Source organism: Netta rufina (assembly GCF_964035555.1).
Source record: "Netta rufina genome assembly, chromosome: 22".
Classification (NCBI taxonomy): Eukaryota; Metazoa; Chordata; class Aves; order Anseriformes; family Anatidae; genus Netta; species Netta rufina.
The window spans coordinates 7,609,766-7,632,872 of NC_140146.1; the positions used below are offsets into that span (position 1 = coordinate 7,609,766).

The 23,107-nt window shown below is 53.3% G+C and overlaps 1 protein-coding gene across 3 annotated transcripts in view; it reads left to right on the forward strand.

Moving 5' to 3' along the window:
* The window catches only part of CHD5 (chromodomain helicase DNA binding protein 5), a 33,318-nt gene extending 11,844 nt beyond the window's left edge, over positions 1-21,474 (forward strand). For 2 of the 3 annotated variants that reach the window (XM_084300188.1, XM_084300190.1), the window contains 35 exons: positions 175-341; positions 715-933; positions 1,506-1,712; positions 1,799-2,010; positions 4,284-4,415; positions 4,915-5,023; positions 5,399-5,590; positions 5,679-5,879; positions 6,193-6,330; positions 7,053-7,174; positions 7,565-7,738; positions 8,297-8,438; positions 8,647-8,778; positions 9,333-9,450; positions 9,972-10,096; positions 11,048-11,279; positions 11,368-11,493; positions 11,606-11,778; positions 12,522-12,696; positions 13,167-13,259; positions 13,765-13,853; positions 14,051-14,184; positions 14,382-14,526; positions 15,937-16,096; positions 16,255-16,334; positions 16,831-16,960; positions 17,646-17,735; positions 18,134-18,271; positions 18,477-18,585; positions 18,788-18,920; positions 19,409-19,604; positions 19,745-19,908; positions 20,118-20,232; positions 20,335-20,385; positions 20,536-21,474. In XM_084300188.1, the coding sequence (XP_084156314.1) occupies positions 175-341; positions 715-933; positions 1,506-1,712; positions 1,799-2,010; positions 4,284-4,415; positions 4,915-5,023; positions 5,399-5,590; positions 5,679-5,879; positions 6,193-6,330; positions 7,053-7,174; positions 7,565-7,738; positions 8,297-8,438; positions 8,647-8,778; positions 9,333-9,450; positions 9,972-10,096; positions 11,048-11,279; positions 11,368-11,493; positions 11,606-11,778; positions 12,522-12,696; positions 13,167-13,259; positions 13,765-13,853; positions 14,051-14,184; positions 14,382-14,526; positions 15,937-16,096; positions 16,255-16,334; positions 16,831-16,960; positions 17,646-17,735; positions 18,134-18,271; positions 18,477-18,585; positions 18,788-18,920; positions 19,409-19,604; positions 19,745-19,908; positions 20,118-20,232; positions 20,335-20,342 (4,880 nt within the window). In that variant the 3' untranslated portion in view covers positions 20,343-20,385; positions 20,536-21,474. The remainder of the gene's footprint in view (positions 1-174; positions 342-714; positions 934-1,505; positions 1,713-1,798; positions 2,011-4,283; positions 4,416-4,914; positions 5,024-5,398; positions 5,591-5,678; positions 5,880-6,192; positions 6,331-7,052; positions 7,175-7,564; positions 7,739-8,296; positions 8,439-8,646; positions 8,779-9,332; positions 9,451-9,971; positions 10,097-11,047; positions 11,280-11,367; positions 11,494-11,605; positions 11,779-12,521; positions 12,697-13,166; positions 13,260-13,764; positions 13,854-14,050; positions 14,185-14,381; positions 14,527-15,936; positions 16,097-16,254; positions 16,335-16,830; positions 16,961-17,645; positions 17,736-18,133; positions 18,272-18,476; positions 18,586-18,787; positions 18,921-19,408; positions 19,605-19,744; positions 19,909-20,117; positions 20,233-20,334; positions 20,386-20,535) is intronic. The other variant, XM_084300189.1, reaches the window with a different exon arrangement.
* The last annotated feature ends 1,633 nt before the right edge of the window (positions 21,475-23,107 follow it).

Below are 23,107 nucleotides of genomic sequence, written 5' to 3' on the forward strand. Positions count from 1 at the left end.
GATAAACTATGGTGCTGAGGGACAGAGAGGTAGGGGGACGTAACAGGAGGGGACCAAGGCGAAATGTTTCCCTTGCTTCCTTAACTAACGTAGAGGAGCGATTGTCCCATTCCCTCCTGGGAGAGCGGGCCGTCCTGCTGCCCTGCTGACTGTGTGCCTGTCCCTTGCTTGTAGCTGAAGAAGGGGATGGATACGAGACGGACCACCAGGACTACTGCGAGGTGTGCCAGCAGGGAGGGGAGATCATCTTGTGCGACACCTGTCCCCGTGCCTACCACCTCGTCTGCCTGGACCCCGAGCTGGAGAAGGCCCCCGAGGGCAAGTGGAGCTGCCCCCACTGTGTGAGTGCAAGTGCCACTGCCTGGGTGGGGGACATATCTGGTGGCGAAACATCTCTTGGGAGACGTGGAGGTGCTGCTCAGGGCTCTGTCCCCAGCTCGGGGACGCGCCATCATCTTCCCTCTGCTCCCACAGCCCTGCTCGGTGCTGCCAGGGCTGGGGCCTGCTGGGGAGGGGGTCGCTCAGGGCGCCCACAGCCTTCCCTGCATCACCTCCAGCACCTGGGCACGGCGGTGTCCCGTTCCCCACCTCGTGTGCCATGCAGAGCTTTCATTTCTCTGCAAGCAAAGCAGAGCACTGCAACGAGAGCCTGGTTCCAGAGCCAGGCTGGAGGGGGCTTTGGGCAACCTGATGCAGCTGGATGTTCTTCCCCAGGAGAAGGAGGGGATCCAGTGGGAGCCAAAGGAGGATGAGGATGAGGAAGAGGAAGGTGGCGAAGAAGAGGAGGATGACCACATGGAGTTCTGCCGTGTCTGTAAGGATGGAGGGGAGCTGCTGTGCTGCGACACGTGCCCGTCATCCTACCACCTGCACTGCCTGAACCCGCCCCTGCCCGAGATACCAAACGGTGAATGGCTCTGCCCTCGCTGTACAGTGAGTGTTTCCAGCATTCATCGCCCTGTTCCTGCTCCCGTTCCTGCTGGCCCCATGGCCCTGCCCTCCAGCCCCTTGCACCCACCTCCTGCGGCTGTGCCACTGCCCCGGGCCCTGCTGCTGGGCTGGCTCCTGCCCTCTGCTGCCAGCACTGCTCCTGGGACAGCTTTGCCCCCCGGGGCCCTGCCTGTCCCCCCGGGGCCCTGCCTTTCCCCAGGCAGCTCTGCTGCCTGCATAATGTCCCCATGTAGGCTGCTGGCTTTTAGATTGCTTGTCAAGTCCCATTTGATGCATGCCCTGTGTTAGGGGGGCCTTTCCCCCTGAGGCAGGCTTGCTGCGGAGGTAGGCGTGATTTGTGGGGCCTTGAATTGTGCTGGGGAATTAAATGTGGGAGTAATGAAACATTTATGGTGCTCGGGCTGCCCTGGTGGCAAGGCCTGTCCCCACAGGGGGGCTGCTCACACGGACACCTGGGGCTCTGGGGGCTGGAGGGAGGGATGTGGGGGGATCCGAGGCCTGACAGGGTTCACGTTAAACCACGCGCTCTTGTGGATTTTCTTTTTCATTCTCAGTGCCCCCCTTTAAAGGGCAAGGTGCAACGCATCCTGCACTGGACCTGGAAGGAGCCGCCAGCCCCGCTCCCGTCCACGCTGCCGGCCCCGGATGCGGAGCTGCCTCTGCCACTGCCCAAGGTGCTGGAGGGCATCCCGGAGCGGGAGTTCTTCGTCAAGTGGGCAGGGCTCTCCTACTGGCACTGCTCCTGGGTCAAGGAGCTGCAGGTGAGCACGGGGCTGGCCGCGGTGTGCCCTGGCCCTGGCCGTTCCCCTGCGGCCGGAGGGGTGACGGCAGCTCTGTCCTGCTGCAGCTGGAGCTCTACCACACGGTGATGTACCGCAACTACCAAAGGAAGAACGACATGGATGAGCCGCCGGCCTTCGACTACGGCTCTGGGGACGAGGACAGCCAGAGGGAGAAGCGGAAGAACAAGGACCCGCAGTACGCCAAGATGGAGGAGCGGTTCTACCGCTACGGCATCAAGCCTGAGTGGATGATGATCCACCGCATCCTGAACCACAGGTGAGGAGGAACGGGCGGCAGAAGGGTGCTGCCAGGGCACACGGATCCCTGGTGAGTGGTGTCACCCTCCCCATGCCCCCACAAGTTTTGCAGCTGAAGCTTTGAGCAGCCACTTAGTCTCCTGTGCTGGTTTTCCCGTTGTGCACAGATCTGATTCTGATGGTCTGTCTGGTGAGCTGAGCTCCTGGGGCACCTGTCACACCCTGGGACACCTATTACACTGCCAGCCGTGGGATTTCTGTATAAAAACTAGTTTATGGCAACTGTTAACTCCGCAGTAGTTGTCTGTGGTTTTGCTGAGGGCTTGCTGGACATCTGGCTGGAGCTGCCTGTCAGGAGCAGCCGATCTGTGCTGGCTGGGCTGTTCCAGCCCCGAAATCCACACGTACAGAGCTGCGGCAGTGACAGTGAAGGCCATGCACATTCAGCCCATGTGGGCATGTTCCCAGTCTCAGGGCAGTGCCCAATTTCTGGGGAGCAGCCTGAGCTGGTTTGGGTGAAGGGAGGGTTGGCTGAGGTGTCCTCCCCAAGGCTGGAAGTTCTTGTCTTTCTGCAAAACTGAGTTCACAATCTGATAGAATTTCAGCTTGTTTCAAGGTTGCTGTCACCTTGGGGTGGTTGCTCCTGAGGTGATACCAGCACCAGCAGTGAATTGATGCCTTATTTTCACTTCAGTTACGTTGCACATTAATAATAGAGGTAGTAAATTTTCCCAAAAGTTGGCTGCATAGAGTTGCTCCATTCTTCCCAGATGTATTGTTTGGATCCCCGATGCAGCCTAATTATTCCATAAATTGCTGCTGCAACCTGGTGATCAGGCTTTCTTCCATCGATTGTACCCTGTGGCTGCTATTGCTGACCTAAACTGCTTTTGAACACCGGTCCATTTCTGTGTAGGTCATTTGTTCCTCTCAGAAACCATGCAGCCCATCTGCATTCACATTAAAGGTAAGCTGGCAGCAGGGATCCGATATTACACGTACTGGAGAGGTGCATAATGCCCACTTACCTCCTCCTACTGCTGGTAGGAACTGTGCCCGAGGATAGGAATTTGAACAAGTGCCTTACTCTGTGATGAAGCCTTGACGTTTGCATTTCCTTTGTGCAGAAGAAATATCCTGCACAGGAAATCTGCTGTGCAAATATATATATATATTTTTTTACATCAAGCAGCTAGAAACACCTTTTTATTGAATTTCTATATTTCAAGTGGCAACTTGAAATTTCAAGCAGCAACACTGCTTGGGGGCTGTTTGACAGAAAACAAACAGATCTGTCTGGCTAATTTTCCTGCGAGCTTTACATTGTCTGCTAATAAGGCAAAGTTTATTTTCCCATAGGTACATAATTGGCCTCTGTAGTGTGTTTGTTCATTTTTCAGTGTAACTGAAGCTTCATCGGGTAATGAATGCTACAGAAAAAAGAGAGTAAGCTCTGCTCTTCATCCAGTCCTGGTAAAACAGGAGTACAGGGTTCAGTGAAATGGAAGAGAAGCCTTTAGAGCTTTTTCCATGGGAATGCCATCACCTGTGATAAACAACAGCAATTTCCTGTGCCAATGTGGAACAGATACGTGTATAAAATACACATTAAAGTGCAGGTATAAGTACTTGCTCTTTAGGGTGTGGACCAGTAGCTTATTAACAGAGACAAGAAGAACCATGCCATGTCACAGGCAACATGGACAGAGCCTGTGGTGGTGTTTGGCTGCCAGCACTGATTTAACATGTGCAGCAGATTAATGGGCATTTCTGCTGGAAACTGTCGATGGTTTCCTTATGTTTTTTTTAGCTATGCTTGGATGTCATGGAATGTATGCAAAAGCAGAGGATGAAGTACCCGGTTCTGTGGAAGCAGATTATGGTTAGCTTTTTCCTGGGGATCATGCCTCCAGCTGATGAAGCTGTGGTGTTCCTCCAGGGGGATGCTCCTGGGCTTGTTGCCCTTGGATGTGCTGTCTCCACCCACGGCTGGCAGTAGTCCATATTTATATGTGGACGTACACTCATCTGTGCGTGGCAGAGAGATGAGAGCTGTCATACAAACAGCTGTCTCTGGGGCTCGTGCTCTGGCAGACTCAGATGTGAGTCTCCTGGGTGTCTGGGGACAGCCACTGAGGAATTACCACGTCAGGTACTGTTGTGTGTAGGGTTTCTTGTCTCAAAAGATTTTCATTTCAAAGTGAGCATTGTGCCAATACTGTGAAATGCACACAGAGGCTGTTTTCATCACTTTTTTTGTCTCATTGATACGTTTTATGTGGTGTATTATAGCTTCGATAAAAAGGGAGACATTCATTACCTGATCAAGTGGAAAGATCTGCCATATGACCAGTGCACCTGGGAGATCGATGAGATAGACATTCCCTACTACGAAAACCTCAAGCTCCTCTACTGGAATCACAGGTACGAGCCATCCAGGCAGCGTGACTGCAGTTGATGTGTGCTGCACACCTGTAGCTGCCTTTCAGAGGGTGGTTGCTGAGCACTTTCTCAAAGCTGGGTCTTGGTAAGATCTCTCATGGAAATGCTCCACCACTCAGGGCTGCCTTGAAATCCTGTCTGTTGGCTGTTTTCCAGCTTATGCTCCTCTTCTCCTACATCTGTACTGCTGGAAATACTCACAGCCTCACTGTGCTTCATGGAGGCTCCGTGGTGCTGCTGTGTATATGTTGTGGGGGAAAATATAATGCTCTGATGAGATTGCTGTCCTTCATTTTGGCTGATGTTGCAAGGACTCTTGGAAGGGGATAATTAATGCTCCATGAGTGCCCATGGGAACTGGGCCAGAAAAGCTCCTGTGGGGAAACAGGCAGTGGAATTTGAGAGGCATTTCTAACCCCTGGCTTGAGACCGGGAGACAAATGTCTGTCTGCCTTTTCCCGATGAGTGCTCACTGTTTCAGGGAGCTGATGCTGGGGGAAGACACACGCCCTCTAAAGAAGCTGAACAAGAAAGGGAAAAAGCTGAAGGAGGAGAAACTAGAAAAGCCTCCAGAAACTCCTCTTGTTGATGTAAGTAAGAACGGTGGGTTCAGCAAGAGGGTGTGTGAGCCCACAAAAAGAAAGGTCTCTCTGTGTCCCGAACCCGTTACGTTTTTCTTCTTTTTGTCCCTTCAGAGACAGTTTTTCTTTCTTTCTTTTTCTTTTTTTCATTCGAAGCTCTGGGGTCCTTTACCCTGTGCACAAGGATGTTTGGGGTCTCCTTTCCCCAAACCTGTGCAGGTCTCACATGCCCTAGGAGAAACGGACATGTGCTGTGAAAGACCTGTGCTAAGGGGCAGGGCTGTGTCTGCATCTCTTTTGGGGCCATTCTGTGTCACAAGGAGGGATGTGCTCGACTACAGAGAAGGGAGAGGGAACTGATTACTGCTTTGTGCCTTTGTTCAGCCTACAGTTAAGTTTGACAAACAGCCGTGGTACATCGATGCTACCGGAGGCACGCTCCATCCTTACCAGCTGGAAGGGCTCAACTGGCTGAGATTTTCCTGGGCCCAAGGGACTGATACAATCCTGGCTGATGAGATGGGGCTGGGGAAGACGGTGCAGACCATCGTGTTCCTGTATTCCCTGTACAAGGAGGTGAGCACACAGCAGTCCCTGGGATGTCTATGAGCTGCTCAGCCTCCTGGCACGGAGGGAGCAGCTTGGGCTTTGTCTCCCTGAGCAGGGCCACTCGAAAGGGCCGTACCTGGTCAGTGCCCCTCTCTCCACCATCATCAACTGGGAGCGTGAGTTTGAGATGTGGGCGCCTGACTTCTACGTGGTGACCTACACAGGGGACAAAGAAAGCCGGTCGGTCATCCGGGAAAATGAGTTCTCTTTTGAAGACAATGCCATCCGCAGTGGGAAGAAAGTCTTCCGGATGAAGGTAGGGGCTAAGTCTGTGTGCTGCCCCTGTTTTCACTGACTGACATCCAGAGAGGGAGGTTCCTTAGGTCCCTAATCAGCACTTTTCCAAAGAGAGAAGCTGACAGCATTTATAAATGTAGAAGACTTATGGTGGGCTGTGAAGATTTCTGCCAGACCTTTTTCTGTTTCTGTAATCCCCTGCTTTGTTCTTATGTTCAGATGGGTTCTGCTGGCATGAACAATTGGTGTCACTTGCAGCAGCACCACCGGTGGAGGCTGTCCCATTTCCTACCCTCTTGTAACCTGGCTTTTCTCTTCCTCTGCTCCTCCAGAAGGAAGCCCAAATCAAGTTCCATGTCCTGCTCACCTCCTACGAGCTGATCACCATTGACCAGGCGGTGCTGGGCTCGATAGAATGGGCCTGTCTGGTGGTGGATGAAGCACACAGGCTGAAGAATAACCAGTCCAAAGTAGGTAGCAGACATTTATGAGCAATTCTTCCAACCCAGTGCTTTTGCTGCAGAGATAAAATGCCCCCTGCACAGCCAGTCTCTTGCTCTACACTTTGCTGCTTGGGATGAGAGATGTCCTCAGCTTGCACAGGCTCTGCCCGGGGCGTGTTTCAGTGGGATTTCTTTCTCTAACGCCCTCTCACATTAGAGAGCCGTCAGTAGTGAGCTAGGTGGCAGCCTGGCTGGTGGTGCCAGCAGCAGGCTCGGGGCAGTGAGCCTGCCTGGTGGTGGATGAAGCACGGGCTGAAGAGCTCAACTTGTCCTGCAGCAGCATGAAGCCAGCAGGCAGACAGGCAGGGAAGTGTCTGATGCACTCAGGAGTTTTACATCTTTTATGTTCAGTGCTCCAGCTCTGCATGCAGAAGATGCGAGGCTGGTTGTTTTAAACGAAGGAGAGAAGCCATTGGTGCTTTTTAAGCAGAACGCATAGTGGAGCGTTTTATTTTGTTCTGATTTTTGAGAAAAAGCAATTTGCTTTTTTTTTTTTTTTTTTTTTTTTTTTCCGAATAAGTGGGGATGGCTCTGAGCAGGACATACAGGCGGTGGTCTGGCTTTGCACAAGGAGAGGGAGCAGGGGTCACTGCTGAGTTTCCATGTGTGCACTCTGCAGATCTAATTGTTCCCAGATGATTTTTCAGTTCCTCGGAGTTCTTTTAACCTAATGTGATTTCTTTTCCAAGTTCTTTAGAGTATTAAATAGCTACAAGATTGATTACAAGCTGCTGCTCACCGGGACTCCACTCCAGAACAACTTGGAAGAGCTCTTCCACTTGCTCAATTTCCTGACTCCTGAGAGGTTTAAGTAAGTTGCACAAGTTGTCTTCCTGGAAAGGGAGGACAGCCTGAATGTGATCCTTGCTGGCCAGTGGGGCCGTTCAGTGGGTGGTTTTCCAGGGCTCCTGTCTGTTTTGTAGTGCCTGGATGCAGTTACTGCTGTGTAAATGTCACTGATCTGCATGGCAGGTTGCTGGCTAAGCACATGGTCCCAGTGGTTGGCCATAACAGCCACACACAGATTTTATTAATGTTGAATACTACTTTTTTGGCCCTGAGTGTAGGTACTGCTTTCCTATCAGTCAGGAGGTTTGCGTCCTTCCTCTCTCTGTGGAGACAGTGGTATTTTGGGGAACTTGTGCTTTAGCTCTGCAAAATGTCCCTTTTGCTTAGTGCTGTGTTGTGGCTGCTTTCACAGTAACCTGGAAGGATTCCTGGAGGAGTTTGCAGACATCTCCAAGGAGGACCAGATCAAAAAGCTCCATGACCTGCTGGGTCCCCACATGCTGCGGCGGCTCAAGGCGGATGTCTTCAAGAACATGCCGGCCAAGACAGAGCTGATAGTGAGAGTGGAGCTGAGCCAAATGCAGAAGTGAGTAACAGCATCGCAGCAGGCTGTGCCTGGCTCCCCTGGGGCAGTGTGGCTGCCTTCCCTCCGTCTGCAGCACGGGGTGGCAGTGGGGCTCCAGGGGTCAGAGAAACCCCTCTGTTACCAGACCCGCTGTGAGAAGAGCTGGAGTCTTTTATGTGCCACAGGGGAGGGCTCAGTCTGGCTAAATTGGGCTCCACGTAGTCCCAGCTGCTCTGCAGGAGGTGTGTGATACACGGCAGGCTGTCTTGCAGGGAAAGGTGTGTTGCTCCTTGCTGTCACCGTGGGGCAAAGCTCCACACACACCCAGCAGCAGGGAGCACTGCTGTGCCCCCGATCCCATCCCACTTCCAGGGGCTGTGGTGTCTGCAGAACAGCCAAACGGACCTGGCCCCAGGCTGGGGATGCTGAACCATCATTAAAAAAAAAAAAGTCCCTGTACCAGATATCCCTTTTGAAGCTCCGTTGACTTAATTGGGGTTCGTTGGTTTTTGGTTGTTTTTTTTCATCTGGTTTTTGCCAGGCCCGTAATACCAGTGTCTGTCCCATCCATCTGTGCAGGAAGTACTACAAGTTCATACTGACAAGGAATTTTGAAGCCCTGAATTCCAAAGGTGGAGGGAACCAGGTCTCACTGCTCAACATCATGATGGATCTGAAGAAGTGCTGTAACCACCCGTACCTCTTCCCTGTGGCTGCTGTGGTACGTGAGCTCTGTGTGCACCGTGGAGACATCTCACAGCGTTGTGTGTAATCCCTCAGTGGGGTTGTTTCCATGATCTGTCTCTGGTTAAAGGTGCAGGTTTTGGTGGGAGTGATTTGATACAAATATTTTGTCCTTGCAATGCATGTGAGTTTCTCCCTGGAGTTACTGAATGTTTTACTCAAGGCTAACCAGAATGTCTTCACAGGAGGCTCCGGTTCTGCCCAATGGATCTTACGATGGGAATTCTTTGGTTAAATCTTCTGGGAAACTGATGCTGCTCCAAAAGATGCTGAAGAAGTTACGGGATGGGGGTCACAGGGTTCTGATCTTCTCCCAGGTGAGCGGTGTGGAAGGGCTAGTGAGGAACCTTAAAAGTTGCTGAAGGCTTTTTTTTGTTCTGTATGAGAATTTTCTTAGGTGCAGATAGAGATAGGTGGAAGAGCTGCTGACAGCTTCTATCACAGTGTGACACCTTGGCAGTCACGGTGGATGGACTGCATTCGTCCCTCTCCTGAGGGAGTCCCTGTAGTGTTTAAAACCTTTTTTTTTAATCTGTGGATAAAAGAGAATGGTAATAGTGCTTCCCCTTGGGGAAGGCCGTTCAGACATGATGCCCTCATGTTGGCAAAGCTGCCTCTGGAGGATGAGACGTGAATGCTGCTCCTCTGCAGTACCCTGCTGCTTGCAGGGCTGCTGCCCACCGTGACCTTCAGGCTGTGGGGGTGAGCCTGGCAGTGGCTCCAGGGCACACAGCGGGATGTGGGGAGCACGGTCAGTGCCTCGGGGTGCTGCTGCTGTTTGCAGCAGTGTCCCCCAGCCCTGTGCACAGCCAGGCTCTCTGTGGCACGGTTCCTGCAGAGCTGCTCACACCGTGGTTGCCTCGTCCTGCAGATGACAAAGATGCTGGACTTGCTGGAGGACTTCCTGGAGTACGAAGGCTACAAGTACGAGCGGATAGATGGGGGCATCACCGGAGGCTTGCGCCAGGAGGCCATAGACAGGTTTAATGGTACTTGCTTTTCTTCCCTTGGAGGAGCAGGTGCAGGCACTGCCTGCTGGGGGGGATTTATGGCAGCAGCCAGCAGCGGGGTCAGGCTGCCTGTGCCTGAACAGCCCCCGCTCGCACAGCCCAGGTGGTGTGTGGGGTTGCGTGCGTGTCTGTCGTGCAGCTCTCTGAGAATTCAGTGTCCTGCTGCTCGGTGTAGGGCTGTCCCTACCATGTGGTTAAGCCCCTCCGGTGGTGTCTGAGCCTGGTCCTGACAGCCTGTTTGGCTTGAGAGACTGGGCATATCCCTTCAAGGCCTCAGTAGGCTGCAGAGCTTCCCCTTCAGGTCTGGAGCTGTATTTTCTCCAATAACTGATTTCCAGGCAGTGATGTATTTTTGCTCCTTGCCTTCCGTGCCTGTTGCTTGTTGGCTTAGACTGATGATTCCTGATGTTTTATAACTAAAGCATGGTACTGCACCTTCCCAAGTAAGCCAAGCTCCTCTCTGTCTCACCTTTTACCACCTGTGGGTTTCTCTTTCTCAGCTCCTGGTGCTCAGCAGTTCTGCTTTCTCCTCTCTACCCGCGCCGGTGGTCTGGGCATAAACCTTGCTACAGCCGACACAGTCATTATTTATGATTCTGACTGGAATCCCCACAATGACATCCAGGTTTATTCCTTTTTCTTTTCCTTCCAGTATAGTAAGTACCTTTCTGGCTGGGCCCTCTCTTTCCACATTCTGCCCACTGAAACGAGCTGCTGACACCTGCAGTGTTTGCACGTTTCTGTTCATGAGCCCCCTTCCCATTACTGCTGCCCTTGGCCTGGCCTGTCTGTGGTGTGGGGGAGCACTGGGCATAAAACTGGCTTTCCTCCGTAGGCTTCTTGTTCTCTCCTGCTGCTTGTTTGCAACCAGCTGTCTCCTCCTGTTCTGGGGACCTTCCACTTGTGTTCCCAAAAGCCTCTGGTGAACAGCAGCTAATGCCTGACCACTGATGGGAAACGGCAGCTGGAGGGGCTGAGCAGCAAATGCCTCTAAAAATAATGGAAAAGCGTGGACAAATGCCTTTCCTTCCCTGCATCCTGGCTGAGAGGAGATTCTCTCCTGAGCTGCCCATCTGTGCCAGCATTTCCTTTCCCTGAGTCTTTGGCAAGAGGGTGTGCTGGTACGGGGTGGTGACGGAGAACTGAGGGCCTGGTGAATCTGCAGACAGAGGGTTCCTGAGAGGAACGTCCCTACACTGCCCGCCTTCAGACCCTTCGGTTAGAGGCCTCCATTAGGGAGCTGGTTTGCCTGCAGTCAATGGAGGGGGAAGGAGAACTCCCACAAAGCCTTCAGGTTGTCTCTGAGGAGCCCTGTAGCAGCTGTTTGGTGAACTGAACTTTGCTCTTGCTGGTGCCTTTTGTGCCCTGGAGGGATCAGAACTTGGCCTCCTTGTGTGGCGTGGTGGGGTGCCATCCTCGACAGCAGCGGGGAGCAGTTCCCAGCCTTGTCCTCAGCACTGGGGACCTCACTTCTGGGATAGGGGGGCTCCTCTGGCTGGGGTCTGGGGCCAGGCTGGCGTCACTGCTCAGGCTGGCTGCGAACGAGCTCCTCTGCAGCTTTGTTCTCTGCCTGCAGGCGTTCAGCAGAGCTCACCGCATCGGGCAGAACAAGAAGGTGATGATCTACCGCTTCGTGACGAGAGCCTCTGTGGAGGAGCGGATCACCCAGGTGGCCAAAAGGAAGATGATGCTCACCCACTTGGTTGTCCGTCCTGGGCTTGGCTCGAAGTCGGGCTCCATGACCAAGCAGGAGCTGGATGACATCCTCAAGTTCGGGACGGAAGAGCTCTTCAAGGATGATGTGGAAGGTGAGGTCGGGAGGGAGCTGGGGGTGCTCCGAGCGAGGCAGGTCCCTGTCCGAGCTGCTGGGGCTCACTCCTGTTCTTCCTCTTGCAGGCATGGTGTCTCAGGGGCAGCGGATCGCCATGCCGGATGCTGTCACCCCTTTCTCCGACACGCTGTCAACCAAAGGGGGTGCAGTGACTCCTGGCATGAAAAAAAAGCACGGTGGCACCCCTCCAGGTCTGTAGCCCCCACTGCTGGGGCGACTCGGCCCTGTGCCCAACCTGAGCTCGCCCATCTCGGGGTGCAGGCGAGGTGATTTGCCTTCTGTTCCCCACACTTTGCTCTCCAGGTGACAATAAGGATGTGGATGACAGCAGTGTGATCCACTATGACGATGCTGCTATCTCTAAGCTTCTGGACCGAAACCAGGATGCAACTGATGACACTGAGCTGCAGAACATGAACGAGTATCTGAGCTCCTTTAAAGTGGCCCAGTATGTTGTGAGAGAAGAGGATGGTGTGGTAATGTGATTAGTATCATGTCTTATAATCGCATCTCTGTGTGTGTCCCTCCATATGTGCGTCTTCCTCTCCCTTTCTTGTTCCTGCAAGTGGTTCTCTGACCTGTTGCAGACTCTCAGTAGCACTCAGTACTCTGGGCCTCCTTTCCCATCGGAAAAAGGAGCTGGTAGAGGACTGACGTTTAAGGTGGAAGCAATAAGGAGATCCAGGGGCTGGTGGGCTGGGTCTCCCGGGAACCTGAGGAGCTGTGAAATGGCCACACGGACAGAAATGTTTTTGGTGTTGGGTCCCTTCCCTGTGAGGTAGCTCTTCTGGTTGTTCCCACAGCTGCAGGATGCGATATTGCCACCGGCACGTAGGCACTTTGTGCTGTCCCTCTGAAGGCTGCTCCCTGGAGACTGAGAGAAGGCATGGTGCTGCTTGTGCACTGTATTGCTTTTATTTTCCCAGTAGCTGACTCCTTCCTTCATCGGTCTCCCAAGTCTGTAGCAGGCTGCTATTCTGGGAAATCTCTGCACATCTGTAATTTTTCCCTAGACCCGAGTATGGGCTCTGCAGGACAGGAGGGGTGGCAGTGTTTGTAGGGGCTGTTTCTAGGTACAGGTGGCAAGGTCTTGCTTGCCAGCAAATGGCTCAGTGCCCTCCCTTCCTCTTGCCCTGGAGTGCAGTTAGAAGACAGGCAGCAGTGCGACGTGGGGAGATCTGCAGCTCCTGTCTCAAGCCTTTTATCTTCTGCTTTGCAGGAGGAGGTGGAACGTGAGATCATCAAGCAAGAGGAGAATGTGGACCCCGACTACTGGGAGAAGCTACTGCGGCACCACTATGAGCAGCAGCAGGAAGATCTGGCCAGGAACCTGGGGAAAGGGAAGAGAATCCGCAAGCAGGTCAATTACAACGATGCCTCGCAGGAGGACCAAGGTATGGCCTCGACTGCTCAGCTGCCACGTGGGCTCAGGGGCGGGTAGCAGGCCCTGTGGGCTTGCTTCTCAAGAATTGCACACTCGGGTTCTCCAATGAACACAGTGGCTGTATTTGGGTGCTCAGCCTTTCTCTGCAGTTTGATAGACTGCCTGGGTCTGTGCTTCCCTAATTCTGAAACTTTTTTTTTTTTGTCTGTAACTGTTTTTGCAGGAAGAATTTAGGAAAAAACATGTCTGTGGGCAAAAAAAAAATTATAAATATATATATATATTTTCTGTATAGGACAATAATAGTTCTGGAATAGCTGAGATCGTGATTTCCTGTTCGTTGTTGTGTCTTTCTCTCTTGCTGCCTGGTGCTGGATGCTGGTTGCACCAGTCTGTGGGCAGTCTCTCACCTGTCCTGCTGTCCCTCCTGGGCAGGCTTGCAGTCTTCTCTGCTAACCTTGCCTCCCTTGTGGTCTGCAGAGTGGCAGGACGAGCTCTCTGACAACCAGTCTGAGTACTCCATTGGCTCCGAGGATGAGGATGAAGACTTTGAAGAGAGACCAGAAGGTCAGAGTGAGTTAAATCATTTGATACTCTACCGTAGTTGGCTCTGCAGGACCTTCAGTGGTAGCCTGTGATCTGGGGCTGGCTGGCACTCCAGTGCTACAGGAATGTCTGGGCTGGAGGGACTGGCTTGCTTCGTAGCCTCCGTTCGGAGGGAGGTATTCCTGCTCACCTTGCGAGGTGAGGTGATTTCCAGGGCAGGAAACATGACCTGCTCTTTTGCTCACTGGCTGTTGCAAGACCTTGGCCTGATCCTTGCGGTAGAAGGATCTAAACCACAGGAGTAACAGGCATGGTATTCCCTTGCCTGATAAGTGCTGGAAAGTGCCCCTGGTGTGGGGAGACCAGCGTGGTGGGTGAAGGGGACTGCACACATGGCTGGTGGTCTGTGCAGGTTCTGCTCCCATCAGGAGGGAGTTCAGGAAGCTTGGAGCACAGGGCCATCAGCATCTGCACTTTGACCATCCTTCCTCGTTGGCTGGGCACGTTCATCACTTAGGCTGCTTGACTCTAGGTGGCAGGAGACAATCACGAAGACAGCTGAAGAGTGACCGAGACAAGCCTCTTCCTCCTCTGCTGGCAAGAGTTGGGGGGAATATTGAGGTGAGGGTCAGCATTGGCCAGAGCACATCTGATATCTGTTCTCATTTGTGCTGGGTCACCAGCATCAGTCCTGGTTCAGCACGTGTGACAGCTGTGAGGCTCTGAGATGCCGCGTATTTTCAAGGCATCTTATTTTCACGTCTTATTTTCATCCTATTTTCATGTTGTGATCACGGTGACACTTCTGCTCCCTGCAGGTTCTCGGGTTCAATGCCCGTCAGCGCAAGGCTTTCCTGAACGCCATCATGCGGTGGGGCATGCCGCCCCAGGATGCCTTCAACTCTCACTGGCTGGTCCGGGATCTGCGAGGGAAGAGCGAGAAGGAGTTCAGGTACGGTGGTCCCAGGTGGGCGTGCTGAGGTCTGTCCCAGGCTCTGCACTGGGTTTGTTACACGCAGCTTTTTCCTGCTTTGTGCCTGGCGGTGGGACTCTGCCCCTGCCCTCTGGTGAAAGCAGACAGCTTGGGTGCTTTGCTCAGCAGGGGGTTTGTGGTCCAGGCTAGAAAAAGCTTTTGCCTTCCTTCTGTAGGGCGTACGTCTCTCTGTTCATGAGACATTTATGTGAACCTGGAGCAGATGGTGCTGAAACCTTTGCAGATGGCGTTCCTCGGGAAGGGCTGTCACGGCAGCACGTGCTGACTCGGATAGGAGTTATGTCACTAGTAAGGAAGAAGGTGGGTGAGTAAAATTTTAAATGTGCCATTTCAGGTATGTTCTGGACACTTGTAAATGCCTTCTTGCCAGGGATCCCCTCGCTGAATCTCCACGACTCCCTGCACATCTGTTTTTGTCACAGACGTGTGTGATGGTAATGCAAACGGCCTTTCCAATCCTGCCACTTCTTTCTCCTGAAGGCATGTGGGCTGAGAGGTATTTCATAGTCAGGGTGACAAAAAAAGAAATCACACTGGAGATTTGTTCAGCCTCCCCAGAGCTGTGAGTCTCAGCGCAATGGGGTCAAACGTCCCTGGCAGGGTGGGTGTGGTGATCCTGCTACTTGGTGAATCTGCGTGTAAAGCAGCCTGAACATACAGGGTCTGTAGCACTGGGCTCGAAAAGTCAGGAAGAGAGGCTCTTCTAGGCTTTAGTTTGCTCCAGACTGGGTGGGAATACCACAGCTCTTTCTGTGGTATTTTAGTGATCTAGGTCAGTTGGAGGTAAAGTGCACGCTTGGCAAAAAAATCATGAGAAAATCACATTTTGAACTTGCAAAAATTCTTAGTTTTGTAGTTTTTTTTTAATTTCAGATGGGACTATTATGGTCGTCTCTCAGACCTCCTGTGCTGTACAGGCCAGAGATTTTCACTTGCAGCACCTTGCATTGTGCCCAGCATCTTGTTTAACCAAAGCATGTCTTTTAGAGAGACATCCAGCCTTGATTTGGGACTGAACTCAGCGAGTTTCTCTATTGTGTGGCTAATCCCAGGCATGTGCTGACCCCATAGATAGCAGCAGTTAGTCACGTATAGAGGAGGAGATGGATGCTCAGCTGTCTTGCAGAACTGGACATCCACAGATTGCAAGTGATGGGTTGCTTGCCAAGTCCATTGCTGAGACTCCTTTTTCATCAGTGTGGTTCCCCACATCATAATCCATGTAGCAGCAAGGGAGACACTGAGTTGTTCCAGGGAGTCCTTTAGGTGATCAGAGAAGTGTGGCAATGAGGAAAGGCAAATGCTGAAGGTGACAGCAACTGTTTTTGGCTGTGTTTTGAGCACTGACTATTACTTTGCTGGGTAGGAAGAGTGGGAAATTGCAACCTAGGGAATGGGACATACAGGGGAGGCTCTGTGGAAAAGGGAGAGAGCAGAGAGGCCCCAGAGGCTAGGGCTGTAAACTCACTGCATGAGCACTCCCAGCAGCCACGGGAGGGACTGGTGCAGGGCAGCTGGTGGAGGTGCTGCTGAGACCTGGGAGCCTGGAGAGCAGCAGGGCACGGACAGCCCACGCTGGTGTGGACAGAGGCACTGCTCTGCTGCTCAGCAAAGTGTGCCACTACCTGCAGGCACAGAAGTGCCCCGAGACTGGCTGTCACTGTGCTGCTGCCTGTCTGTGTTTGACTTGCTGGCATGCGTCTGCCCCAGGTCCAGGAGTTTGAGCACGTCAACGGGAAGTACAGCACCCCAGATCTGATTCTTGAAGGTCCAGAGAGCAAGAAGTGCAGTGAGATTGTTTCTTCAGACCCCAACACCCCTGTCCCGGCCAGCCCAGCGCATATGCACACAGGACCTCTTACCCTTGCAGGTAAATGTGCCTGTGGGCTTCCAAGTGATTTTGGTCTGGCTGAGGAAGGGAGGTGGAACAAGGCATCGGAAGGTTTTGCAGGTGTCTGCCTGGTACTGTGCGGTTGGCAAAGTCCAGGAGTCCCTGTCAACAGCTTCCTTGCTTTGCTGCTGTTACAGAAAAAATAGAAACACAACTTGGATTCCAAGAGGAAAAGGAACAAGTGGAGCAGAAACCCAAGAAGGTGTCTGACAGCCAGGTAGGGTGGCTTTTTTCAGCATCTCCTCCGGGAGGCCTTTTCAATGCCTGCCTGGGAACTTGGAGCTCTCCCAAGAAATGGGCAATGCTAGGCTGAGCGCTGCACGTGTTCTCTCCTTTCCTGGGCTCCAACCTTTCCTCTTGTTGGAGTACAAAGTTACAGACATTTCATGCTGTCACTGCTCTGCGAGTCATGCAGGAGCTGAGATCTGTGACACCAGGCCAGCATTAGCAGCCCTCGAATATCCCAGCTGCATGCTCCCATGAGTTTCTGCAGTCTTCCCGTCCAGACTGACTAGACCTCACTCCCACACAAACACAAAACCTTGTGGAAGAAGTGTGGGGAGAGAATTGGTCACGAACCTAAGCCCACGCCACTGCCCAGCAGACTCTGCAGAGTTGGGGTAATGGGTTTCTTGGGAAATGCTGCAGCATTGCTTAGGAATCAAACTGCATCCCTCTGACTGCTGGGCTAAGTGTGGATGCTTTACGTTAAGGTGCCTGCAAGTGCTGAGAAGGTGGAAAGTGAAGAGCACCAAGAAAGCTGTGAAAGCAAAGAGAAACTGAAGGAAGAGAAACAAGAGGAGGGTGAAAAGGCTGAGCCTTCTCCTGAGCCTTTAGTGAAAGGTGAGTCTCTCTGTGGCACAGAAGAATGTAATCCCCAAGTGCAGACTCCATTCTGAGCAGCCTTTGGTACATTTGTGAGGGCTGGGACACTTACCAGTGACATTGATGTGTGCTGGAGAAATTCTTCAGCTAAAGTCACACAGACACTGGAGCATGACCGTGACAGCCTCAGGTATGCTATTGCTCCTGACAGGTTTTCCCTCTGGTGCAAAGCTCTGGCACTTGCGTCTTGCTTAGGTCTTTCTCTTCTCCAAACCACAGTGGAAAACCTGGATGTCACAGTGTCCCACAGAAATTCCTGAAAAAAAGTCTTCCTGTTGAACTTCCAGTTTGTTGTTTAGATAACGACAGAACATTATCACAAATGTAATCTACACTGTAATACTAAAGCACTCGTTTAGTATGATGTGCAAATCAAAACAACCCAAAAATTCTGTGAAATGCTCATTTTTGGGGGTGTTTTCTTTTATAATAAGGTGTTCTGTTAGGTATCTCAAGTAACAGGGAAAGTTAAGTGTATTTTCTTGATAAAATTCAGAAGAATATTATTTGATTTTTTGTTAACACCTTGAATGTACATACAATATAATTCCTTTACCCCAAAAGGGTAAAGTCTATCCAGATGTTGTTCCCTGAAGAGCATTTTCATGTCAAGTTTTTCTCACAGTCCCGTTCCCTTCTACAGATGAGGGAATTCAAGAAAAAGAGAAGCCTTTGGAAAAGCCAGAGCTGAACAGTAGTCCTGGTAAAGGGGAGGACAAGGAAATCAAACCAGGTGAGGAGAAAGGAGGCTTTTGCGAAAGAAGTGGTGCGAAGTGCCCTGGGGGGCAGGTCTCGAGAGCAAGGCAGGTGTCTGGCACAGAGGCAAGGGCAGGTGTCTGCAGGGTGTTGGCACGGGCAGCTGGCAGCACCTGCAGCAGTTAGTGCACTGTGCTGATGCTCAGAAGCCAGCGAGCCCCAGACCCTGTTACTGTGGGCACTGCCTGTGCTTGTGAAAACAATAGGAGCTGCTGCAAGGAGCAGACGGTCGGCAGCCGTGGAGCAGAAAGTGGGCTGGTTGTTCTCCCAGCTTTAGTGGGGAGTTCCTCCTGCAGTTAATAGGGCAGCGATGACACGGACCAGCCTTTGGCTGAGTAAATTATACAGGCATAATTTTGTGTGTTTGCCAAGCAGAGGATACCAAGGTGGAAGAGAAGGAGCAAAGCGAGACTCAGCAAAATGGTGACAAAGAAGAAGAGGAGGATGGAAAGAAGGATGACAGAAATGTGAACTTCAGATTCATGTTCAACATCGCTGACGGTGGCTTTACAGGTAACAGCAAGAGACGAGGCATTTTAAAAGAGCCTGTGAGCTTGAACGTTCTGCAGCCTCATGGCAGAATGTCTCAAATATCTCAGCTCTGCACTGTTCCCGTGGCTGCCTGGGAAATCTCCTCGCTCACGCTGCCTGCTGTGCTCCTGCAGTGTCCCCAGCAGCTCTGCTGGCTGACCAGGCTGTCTCTCTCCTGTTTCTGCAGAGTTGCACACGCTGTGGCAGAATGAGGAAAGAGCTGCCATCTCCTCCGGCAAGATCTATGACATCTGGCACCGAAGACACGACTACTGGCTGTTGGCAGGAATTGTCACGTACCCTTTAGCTTTGTGGGCAGTTGCCTCCCCGCGCTGGGTGCTGGGGAGGCTGCGGGGGGAGGAGACCTCTGTGGAGCAGGGGGAGCAGGGCAGCTGGGGCGATGGGGAGGGGATGGAGCAGGGAAGGGGATTGGAGAGGTGTCACCGAGAAGTGCTGCCTCCTGGCCAGTTCTTCCCTTGACGCTTCCTCTGCGCCCAGTCACGGCTATGCCCGCTGGCAGGACATCCAGAACGACCCGCACTACGTGATTCTGAACGAGCCCTTCAAGTCGGAGATACACAAGGGGAACTACCTCGAGATGAAGAACAAGTTCCTTGCCCGGCGGTTCAAGGCAAGTCACAGGTCCAGGGCTGGCGAGTCCTTAGCAGTGGCACAGCAGAGCCCCTGCAGCGAGGATGGAGCCAGAAAGCACTTGGCAGCAGAGCAGGAGGCGGCTGGGTGTTTTGTAAGACACTCGTGGCAGACAGAGGAGCACACAGGCACTGCTCGAGGGGCAGGGCTGGAAGAGGGGGAGCACTCAGTGGCTCTGGAGGGTGGTGAGACCAGGCTGGCCAGTCCGGGTTTGTGCCTGGGAGTGGACTGGGCACTGTTCCTGCTCCTGACAATTGCAGTGCTATGGAAATGCTGCCCAAATCCCTTTCTGGGATGCTTGGTGTGTGAGTGGGCCTGCTTTGGGATTCCCCAGGAGCTTGTTGGGGTTGGGGGGGAGGGAGGGGAGGATGGCAGGCATGTGGGCAGCTGTAGCTTCCAGAGTGACACTGGTTTGCACTGGTGCAGTCCTGAATCTGTCCCGAATCCTTGCTCTCCTGTACCCCCCAGTTGCTGGAGCAGGCCTTGGTGATAGAGGAGCAGCTTCGGCGGGCTGCGTACCTCAACATGACTCAAGACCCCAGTCACCCGGCCATGGCATTGAACGCCCGTCTGGCTGAAGTGGAGTGCCTTGCTGAGAGCCACCAGCATCTCTCCAAAGAGTCCCTCGCTGGGAACAAGCCTGCAAATGCTGTCCTGCACAAGGGTACGCAGCGCGCTGGGGAGCGAGCCAGCTGCCCGCAGGGCTCCTTGTGAGCGGCTCCAGGCCCGGAGCTGCCTTGCTGCACCCTGGGGCAGTGGGGGGGCTGGGGTGCGTGGCTCAGCGCCCGTGGGTGCGCCTTGCAGTGCTGAACCAGCTCGAGGAGCTGCTGAGCGACATGAAGGCCGACGTGACGCGCCTGCCCTCCATGCTGTCCCGCATCCCGCCCGTGGCCGCGCGGCTGCAGATGTCGGAGCGCAGCATCCTGAGCCGCCTCACCACCCGCGGGGGAGAGCCCCCGGTCCAGCAGGTCAGTGAGCTGTGGGCCAGGGCACAGAGCTTGCCCGGGAGGCCTGCGACTGCTCCACCTCGTGTCCGTGCTGTCTGTCCACAGCTCTGCTCCCCGGCCTTGCCCTGTGAGCGCCCCGGTCCTGCTGGACCTTGGCAGCGTGGAGGGCAGGCTGGGGCTGTGCTCCGGGCTCCACAACAGTGCCTGTTTCACCTTGTTTATTTCCTCAGGGCTCCTTTGGTTCCTCCCAGATCTACAACAACAACTTTGGGCCGAATTTCCGAGGTCCTGGGCCTGGTGGGATTGTTAACTACAGTCAGATGCCTCTGGGACCGTATGTGACCGGTAGGTTGGGATTTCTAGAGGACACTGACAGGGGAAATTGGGGGGCCACGAGCAAACCCAAAGGACTGTGGGCAAGCGAGCTGTTTTCTCTCTTACCAATAGATATTTAGCCGTTTCTGAGATTTTCTTCTGCAGTTCCCATTTCCACCTGAGGTAAGGCTGTGCTTAAACTGCCTCCTTCCACGCGTCGGGACTGGCGGTAGCGTGCGTGCGGGTCCGTACGTGGTGGGAGAGGGCTCGGCGCTGCCGTGGCTCTTCCCCCTGTGCCCAGCAGACCGTGAGCCCCCCTCTCTGTCCCCCCAGCAGCCCCCCGGGCCACCCTGCAGCCCACGAGCAGGAGCCGAGGGACGGCACCGCCACGGCGGGGCAGGGGACGCGCGGCGGCGCTGCCCGTGGGACGCGAGCCCTGCCGCAGGCCCGTGCCCCCTCGCCTTTGAGTGTGCTTCGCCCGATGTGACCCCACCACCGCAAGAACTGCTCTGAAGGGGATTTCATTTCCTTGTACATTTTTTGCACTTTCTTATTGAAGACTTGAAGAGTTTGTCTGGAAAACGTGGGATGAGTTAAGAAGGGGTATAGAGTAACGGTATTTATGTCTGTTTTTATCGACGCGTATCAGATTTAAAGGGAGACCTGTTGGAAGCTCTGTTTCTAGTCCAGTTCCTCCATGCTGACCGTTAGGCGCCAAGCTTAATCCTGTTCGGTAGCTTCCCTGTGAGTTCTATTTTTATGTCTTCTTTGTGTTTGAGCAAGTGCATGCCCGCCGCTGCCCTGCTGCCAGAGGGAGGGAGTAAAGAGGAGGAGGAGGAGGAGAGGAGCCTGTGCGTGGCCTTTCACGTGCCCTGGCCCCCCAGGGAGGTGGCTGAGCCTTGCCCCGGTGCCCCTCTGCTCGCAGCCTGCCCTGGCTGTGCTGTGGCTGTGGTGGGGGTCCCGGAGAAGGAGGCTGCAGGGGGGAGCAGCTTGGGGAGCATCCGCAGTTGCTGCGGTGTTCGGCATGGGGTGCGCCCAGGCTGGGTTGTGCTCCCCTGGGACCCCCCTGAAGGGGCCAGAGAGCCCTCGAGCCCTCGGTTGCCCCCTTCCCTGTTCTCCATGGCCATGGGCTGCCCGGAGCTGAGTGAGGTCTGAGCAGGGCGCAGGAGGGCGCGGGCAGGAACCGCTCCGGGCCGGAGCAGGGAGGTGGAAGCCTTTCTGCCTTCGTGCCTGGCGGGCTGTTATTTTGTGATACTGACTGCAGCGTGATGACCTTTCGTAGGAGGTTTATGGCACCTGTAACCAACACACTCACATTTACTTTGTACTCTGTGTGTTTCGGTTTATGTTCTCTGTGTTTTAATAAATCCTGTAAAACGGAGGCAGGAGCAGCGTGGTTACTTGGCTGGTGGCTGCGCCTGCGGCCTGGCACAGGGGGCTCTGCCCTTCTGCCCACAGGAACGGGGCAGGATGCGAGCGAGCTGCTCAGTGAGTTGGGAGAGGGGCCCCGAGAGGGCTCCCCCATGGTGCTGCCCCCACTTTGCACCAGAGCAGCACGGATGTGCCCACAGCCTGGCACAGCAGCCCTGGATCCAAACGGCAGCACCGGGGCAAACCAGCTCTTGTCAGCATCCTGCACACACACGGGGGTGCACACACATGCACACCGGCATGCATAAAGCCTGTGCACACACCCCCACGTGCACACACACCCCCACGCACACGGGAAGGGGCTGCCCCCCCCCCAGCCATCTCCATCCAGGTGGGCTCTGCACGGGATCAGCCGCTGCCCCTTGCACACTCGCCTTCCACTCACACATGTGCCTAGCCATATGTGTGTCTGCACACAGGTAGGTATTATGGATATAAAAAGCCATATATAGAGTTTGATATGTAGCTGTAAATGGGCATTGATATAGGTATAGGTGTAATGGTATAGCTTTAGTGATGTAAATAGATAAATAGATGTGTATATATTTTTATATGCATACAGTAACGCATGCATTTACACACATGCATGTGCACATACCTAAATACACAGAGAGGGTGTGTGCTTATGTGTGTAGGTTGAGCTATACACATCTGTAATTTCTACAAGTCTGCACTCTATCTACATGCGTTTACGTATGAAGGTCTATGTATAGGGATGGGTGTAAATTCAGGTATTGATATCCATAACCCTACATACATATGTTTGTGTTTACAGCTATGTATGTACACATTTACATACATACATTTCTAATTTGTGTGCATATATGTATACATAGATACATCAATATATTTATGTATATGCATACAGGTGTATATATGTCTCCGTGTATGGATCCATGTATATGATATATGTTATATACGAGTGTATATGTATCTACACACATATGGAGATGTATAAATGTGTCACCGCCAGTCTATAGCAATAGGTACAAGTATATAGACTGACATATACAGCTGTGTGTATTATATCCATACGTATATACACTTGTAATCTGTGCGTGCATATATTTACGTATGCCTGTCTGTGTAGATGCCTATAGCTGCATGTAGCTATGCAGTTCTGTGTCTGCTTACACGTGTTTATGCAGGTTTGCACACAGATACACAAACCTTGCACCTATCGGTACCTACACGGGTGTATCTGTATGGACTGACACGTGTACATCTGGCACACACTCACACACTGTCCCACCCCCCACCTCCACTCAGCCAAGTGCTGTGAGCTGCTGCAGGACAGGCGGGTGCTGCCCCTTGGGGGCTCTGCCTGGGGAGGGTCTGCGCAGGGCCCCCCTCACAGGGGCACCCCGTGCCCCCCACATCCCCCCTCCCGCCCCCATCCTAGGCACGGGTGCAGGAGCAGGCACGCCGCCCCCACGCCACCGGGGAGAAGACTTTGGTATCGGTGGTGTTTTGG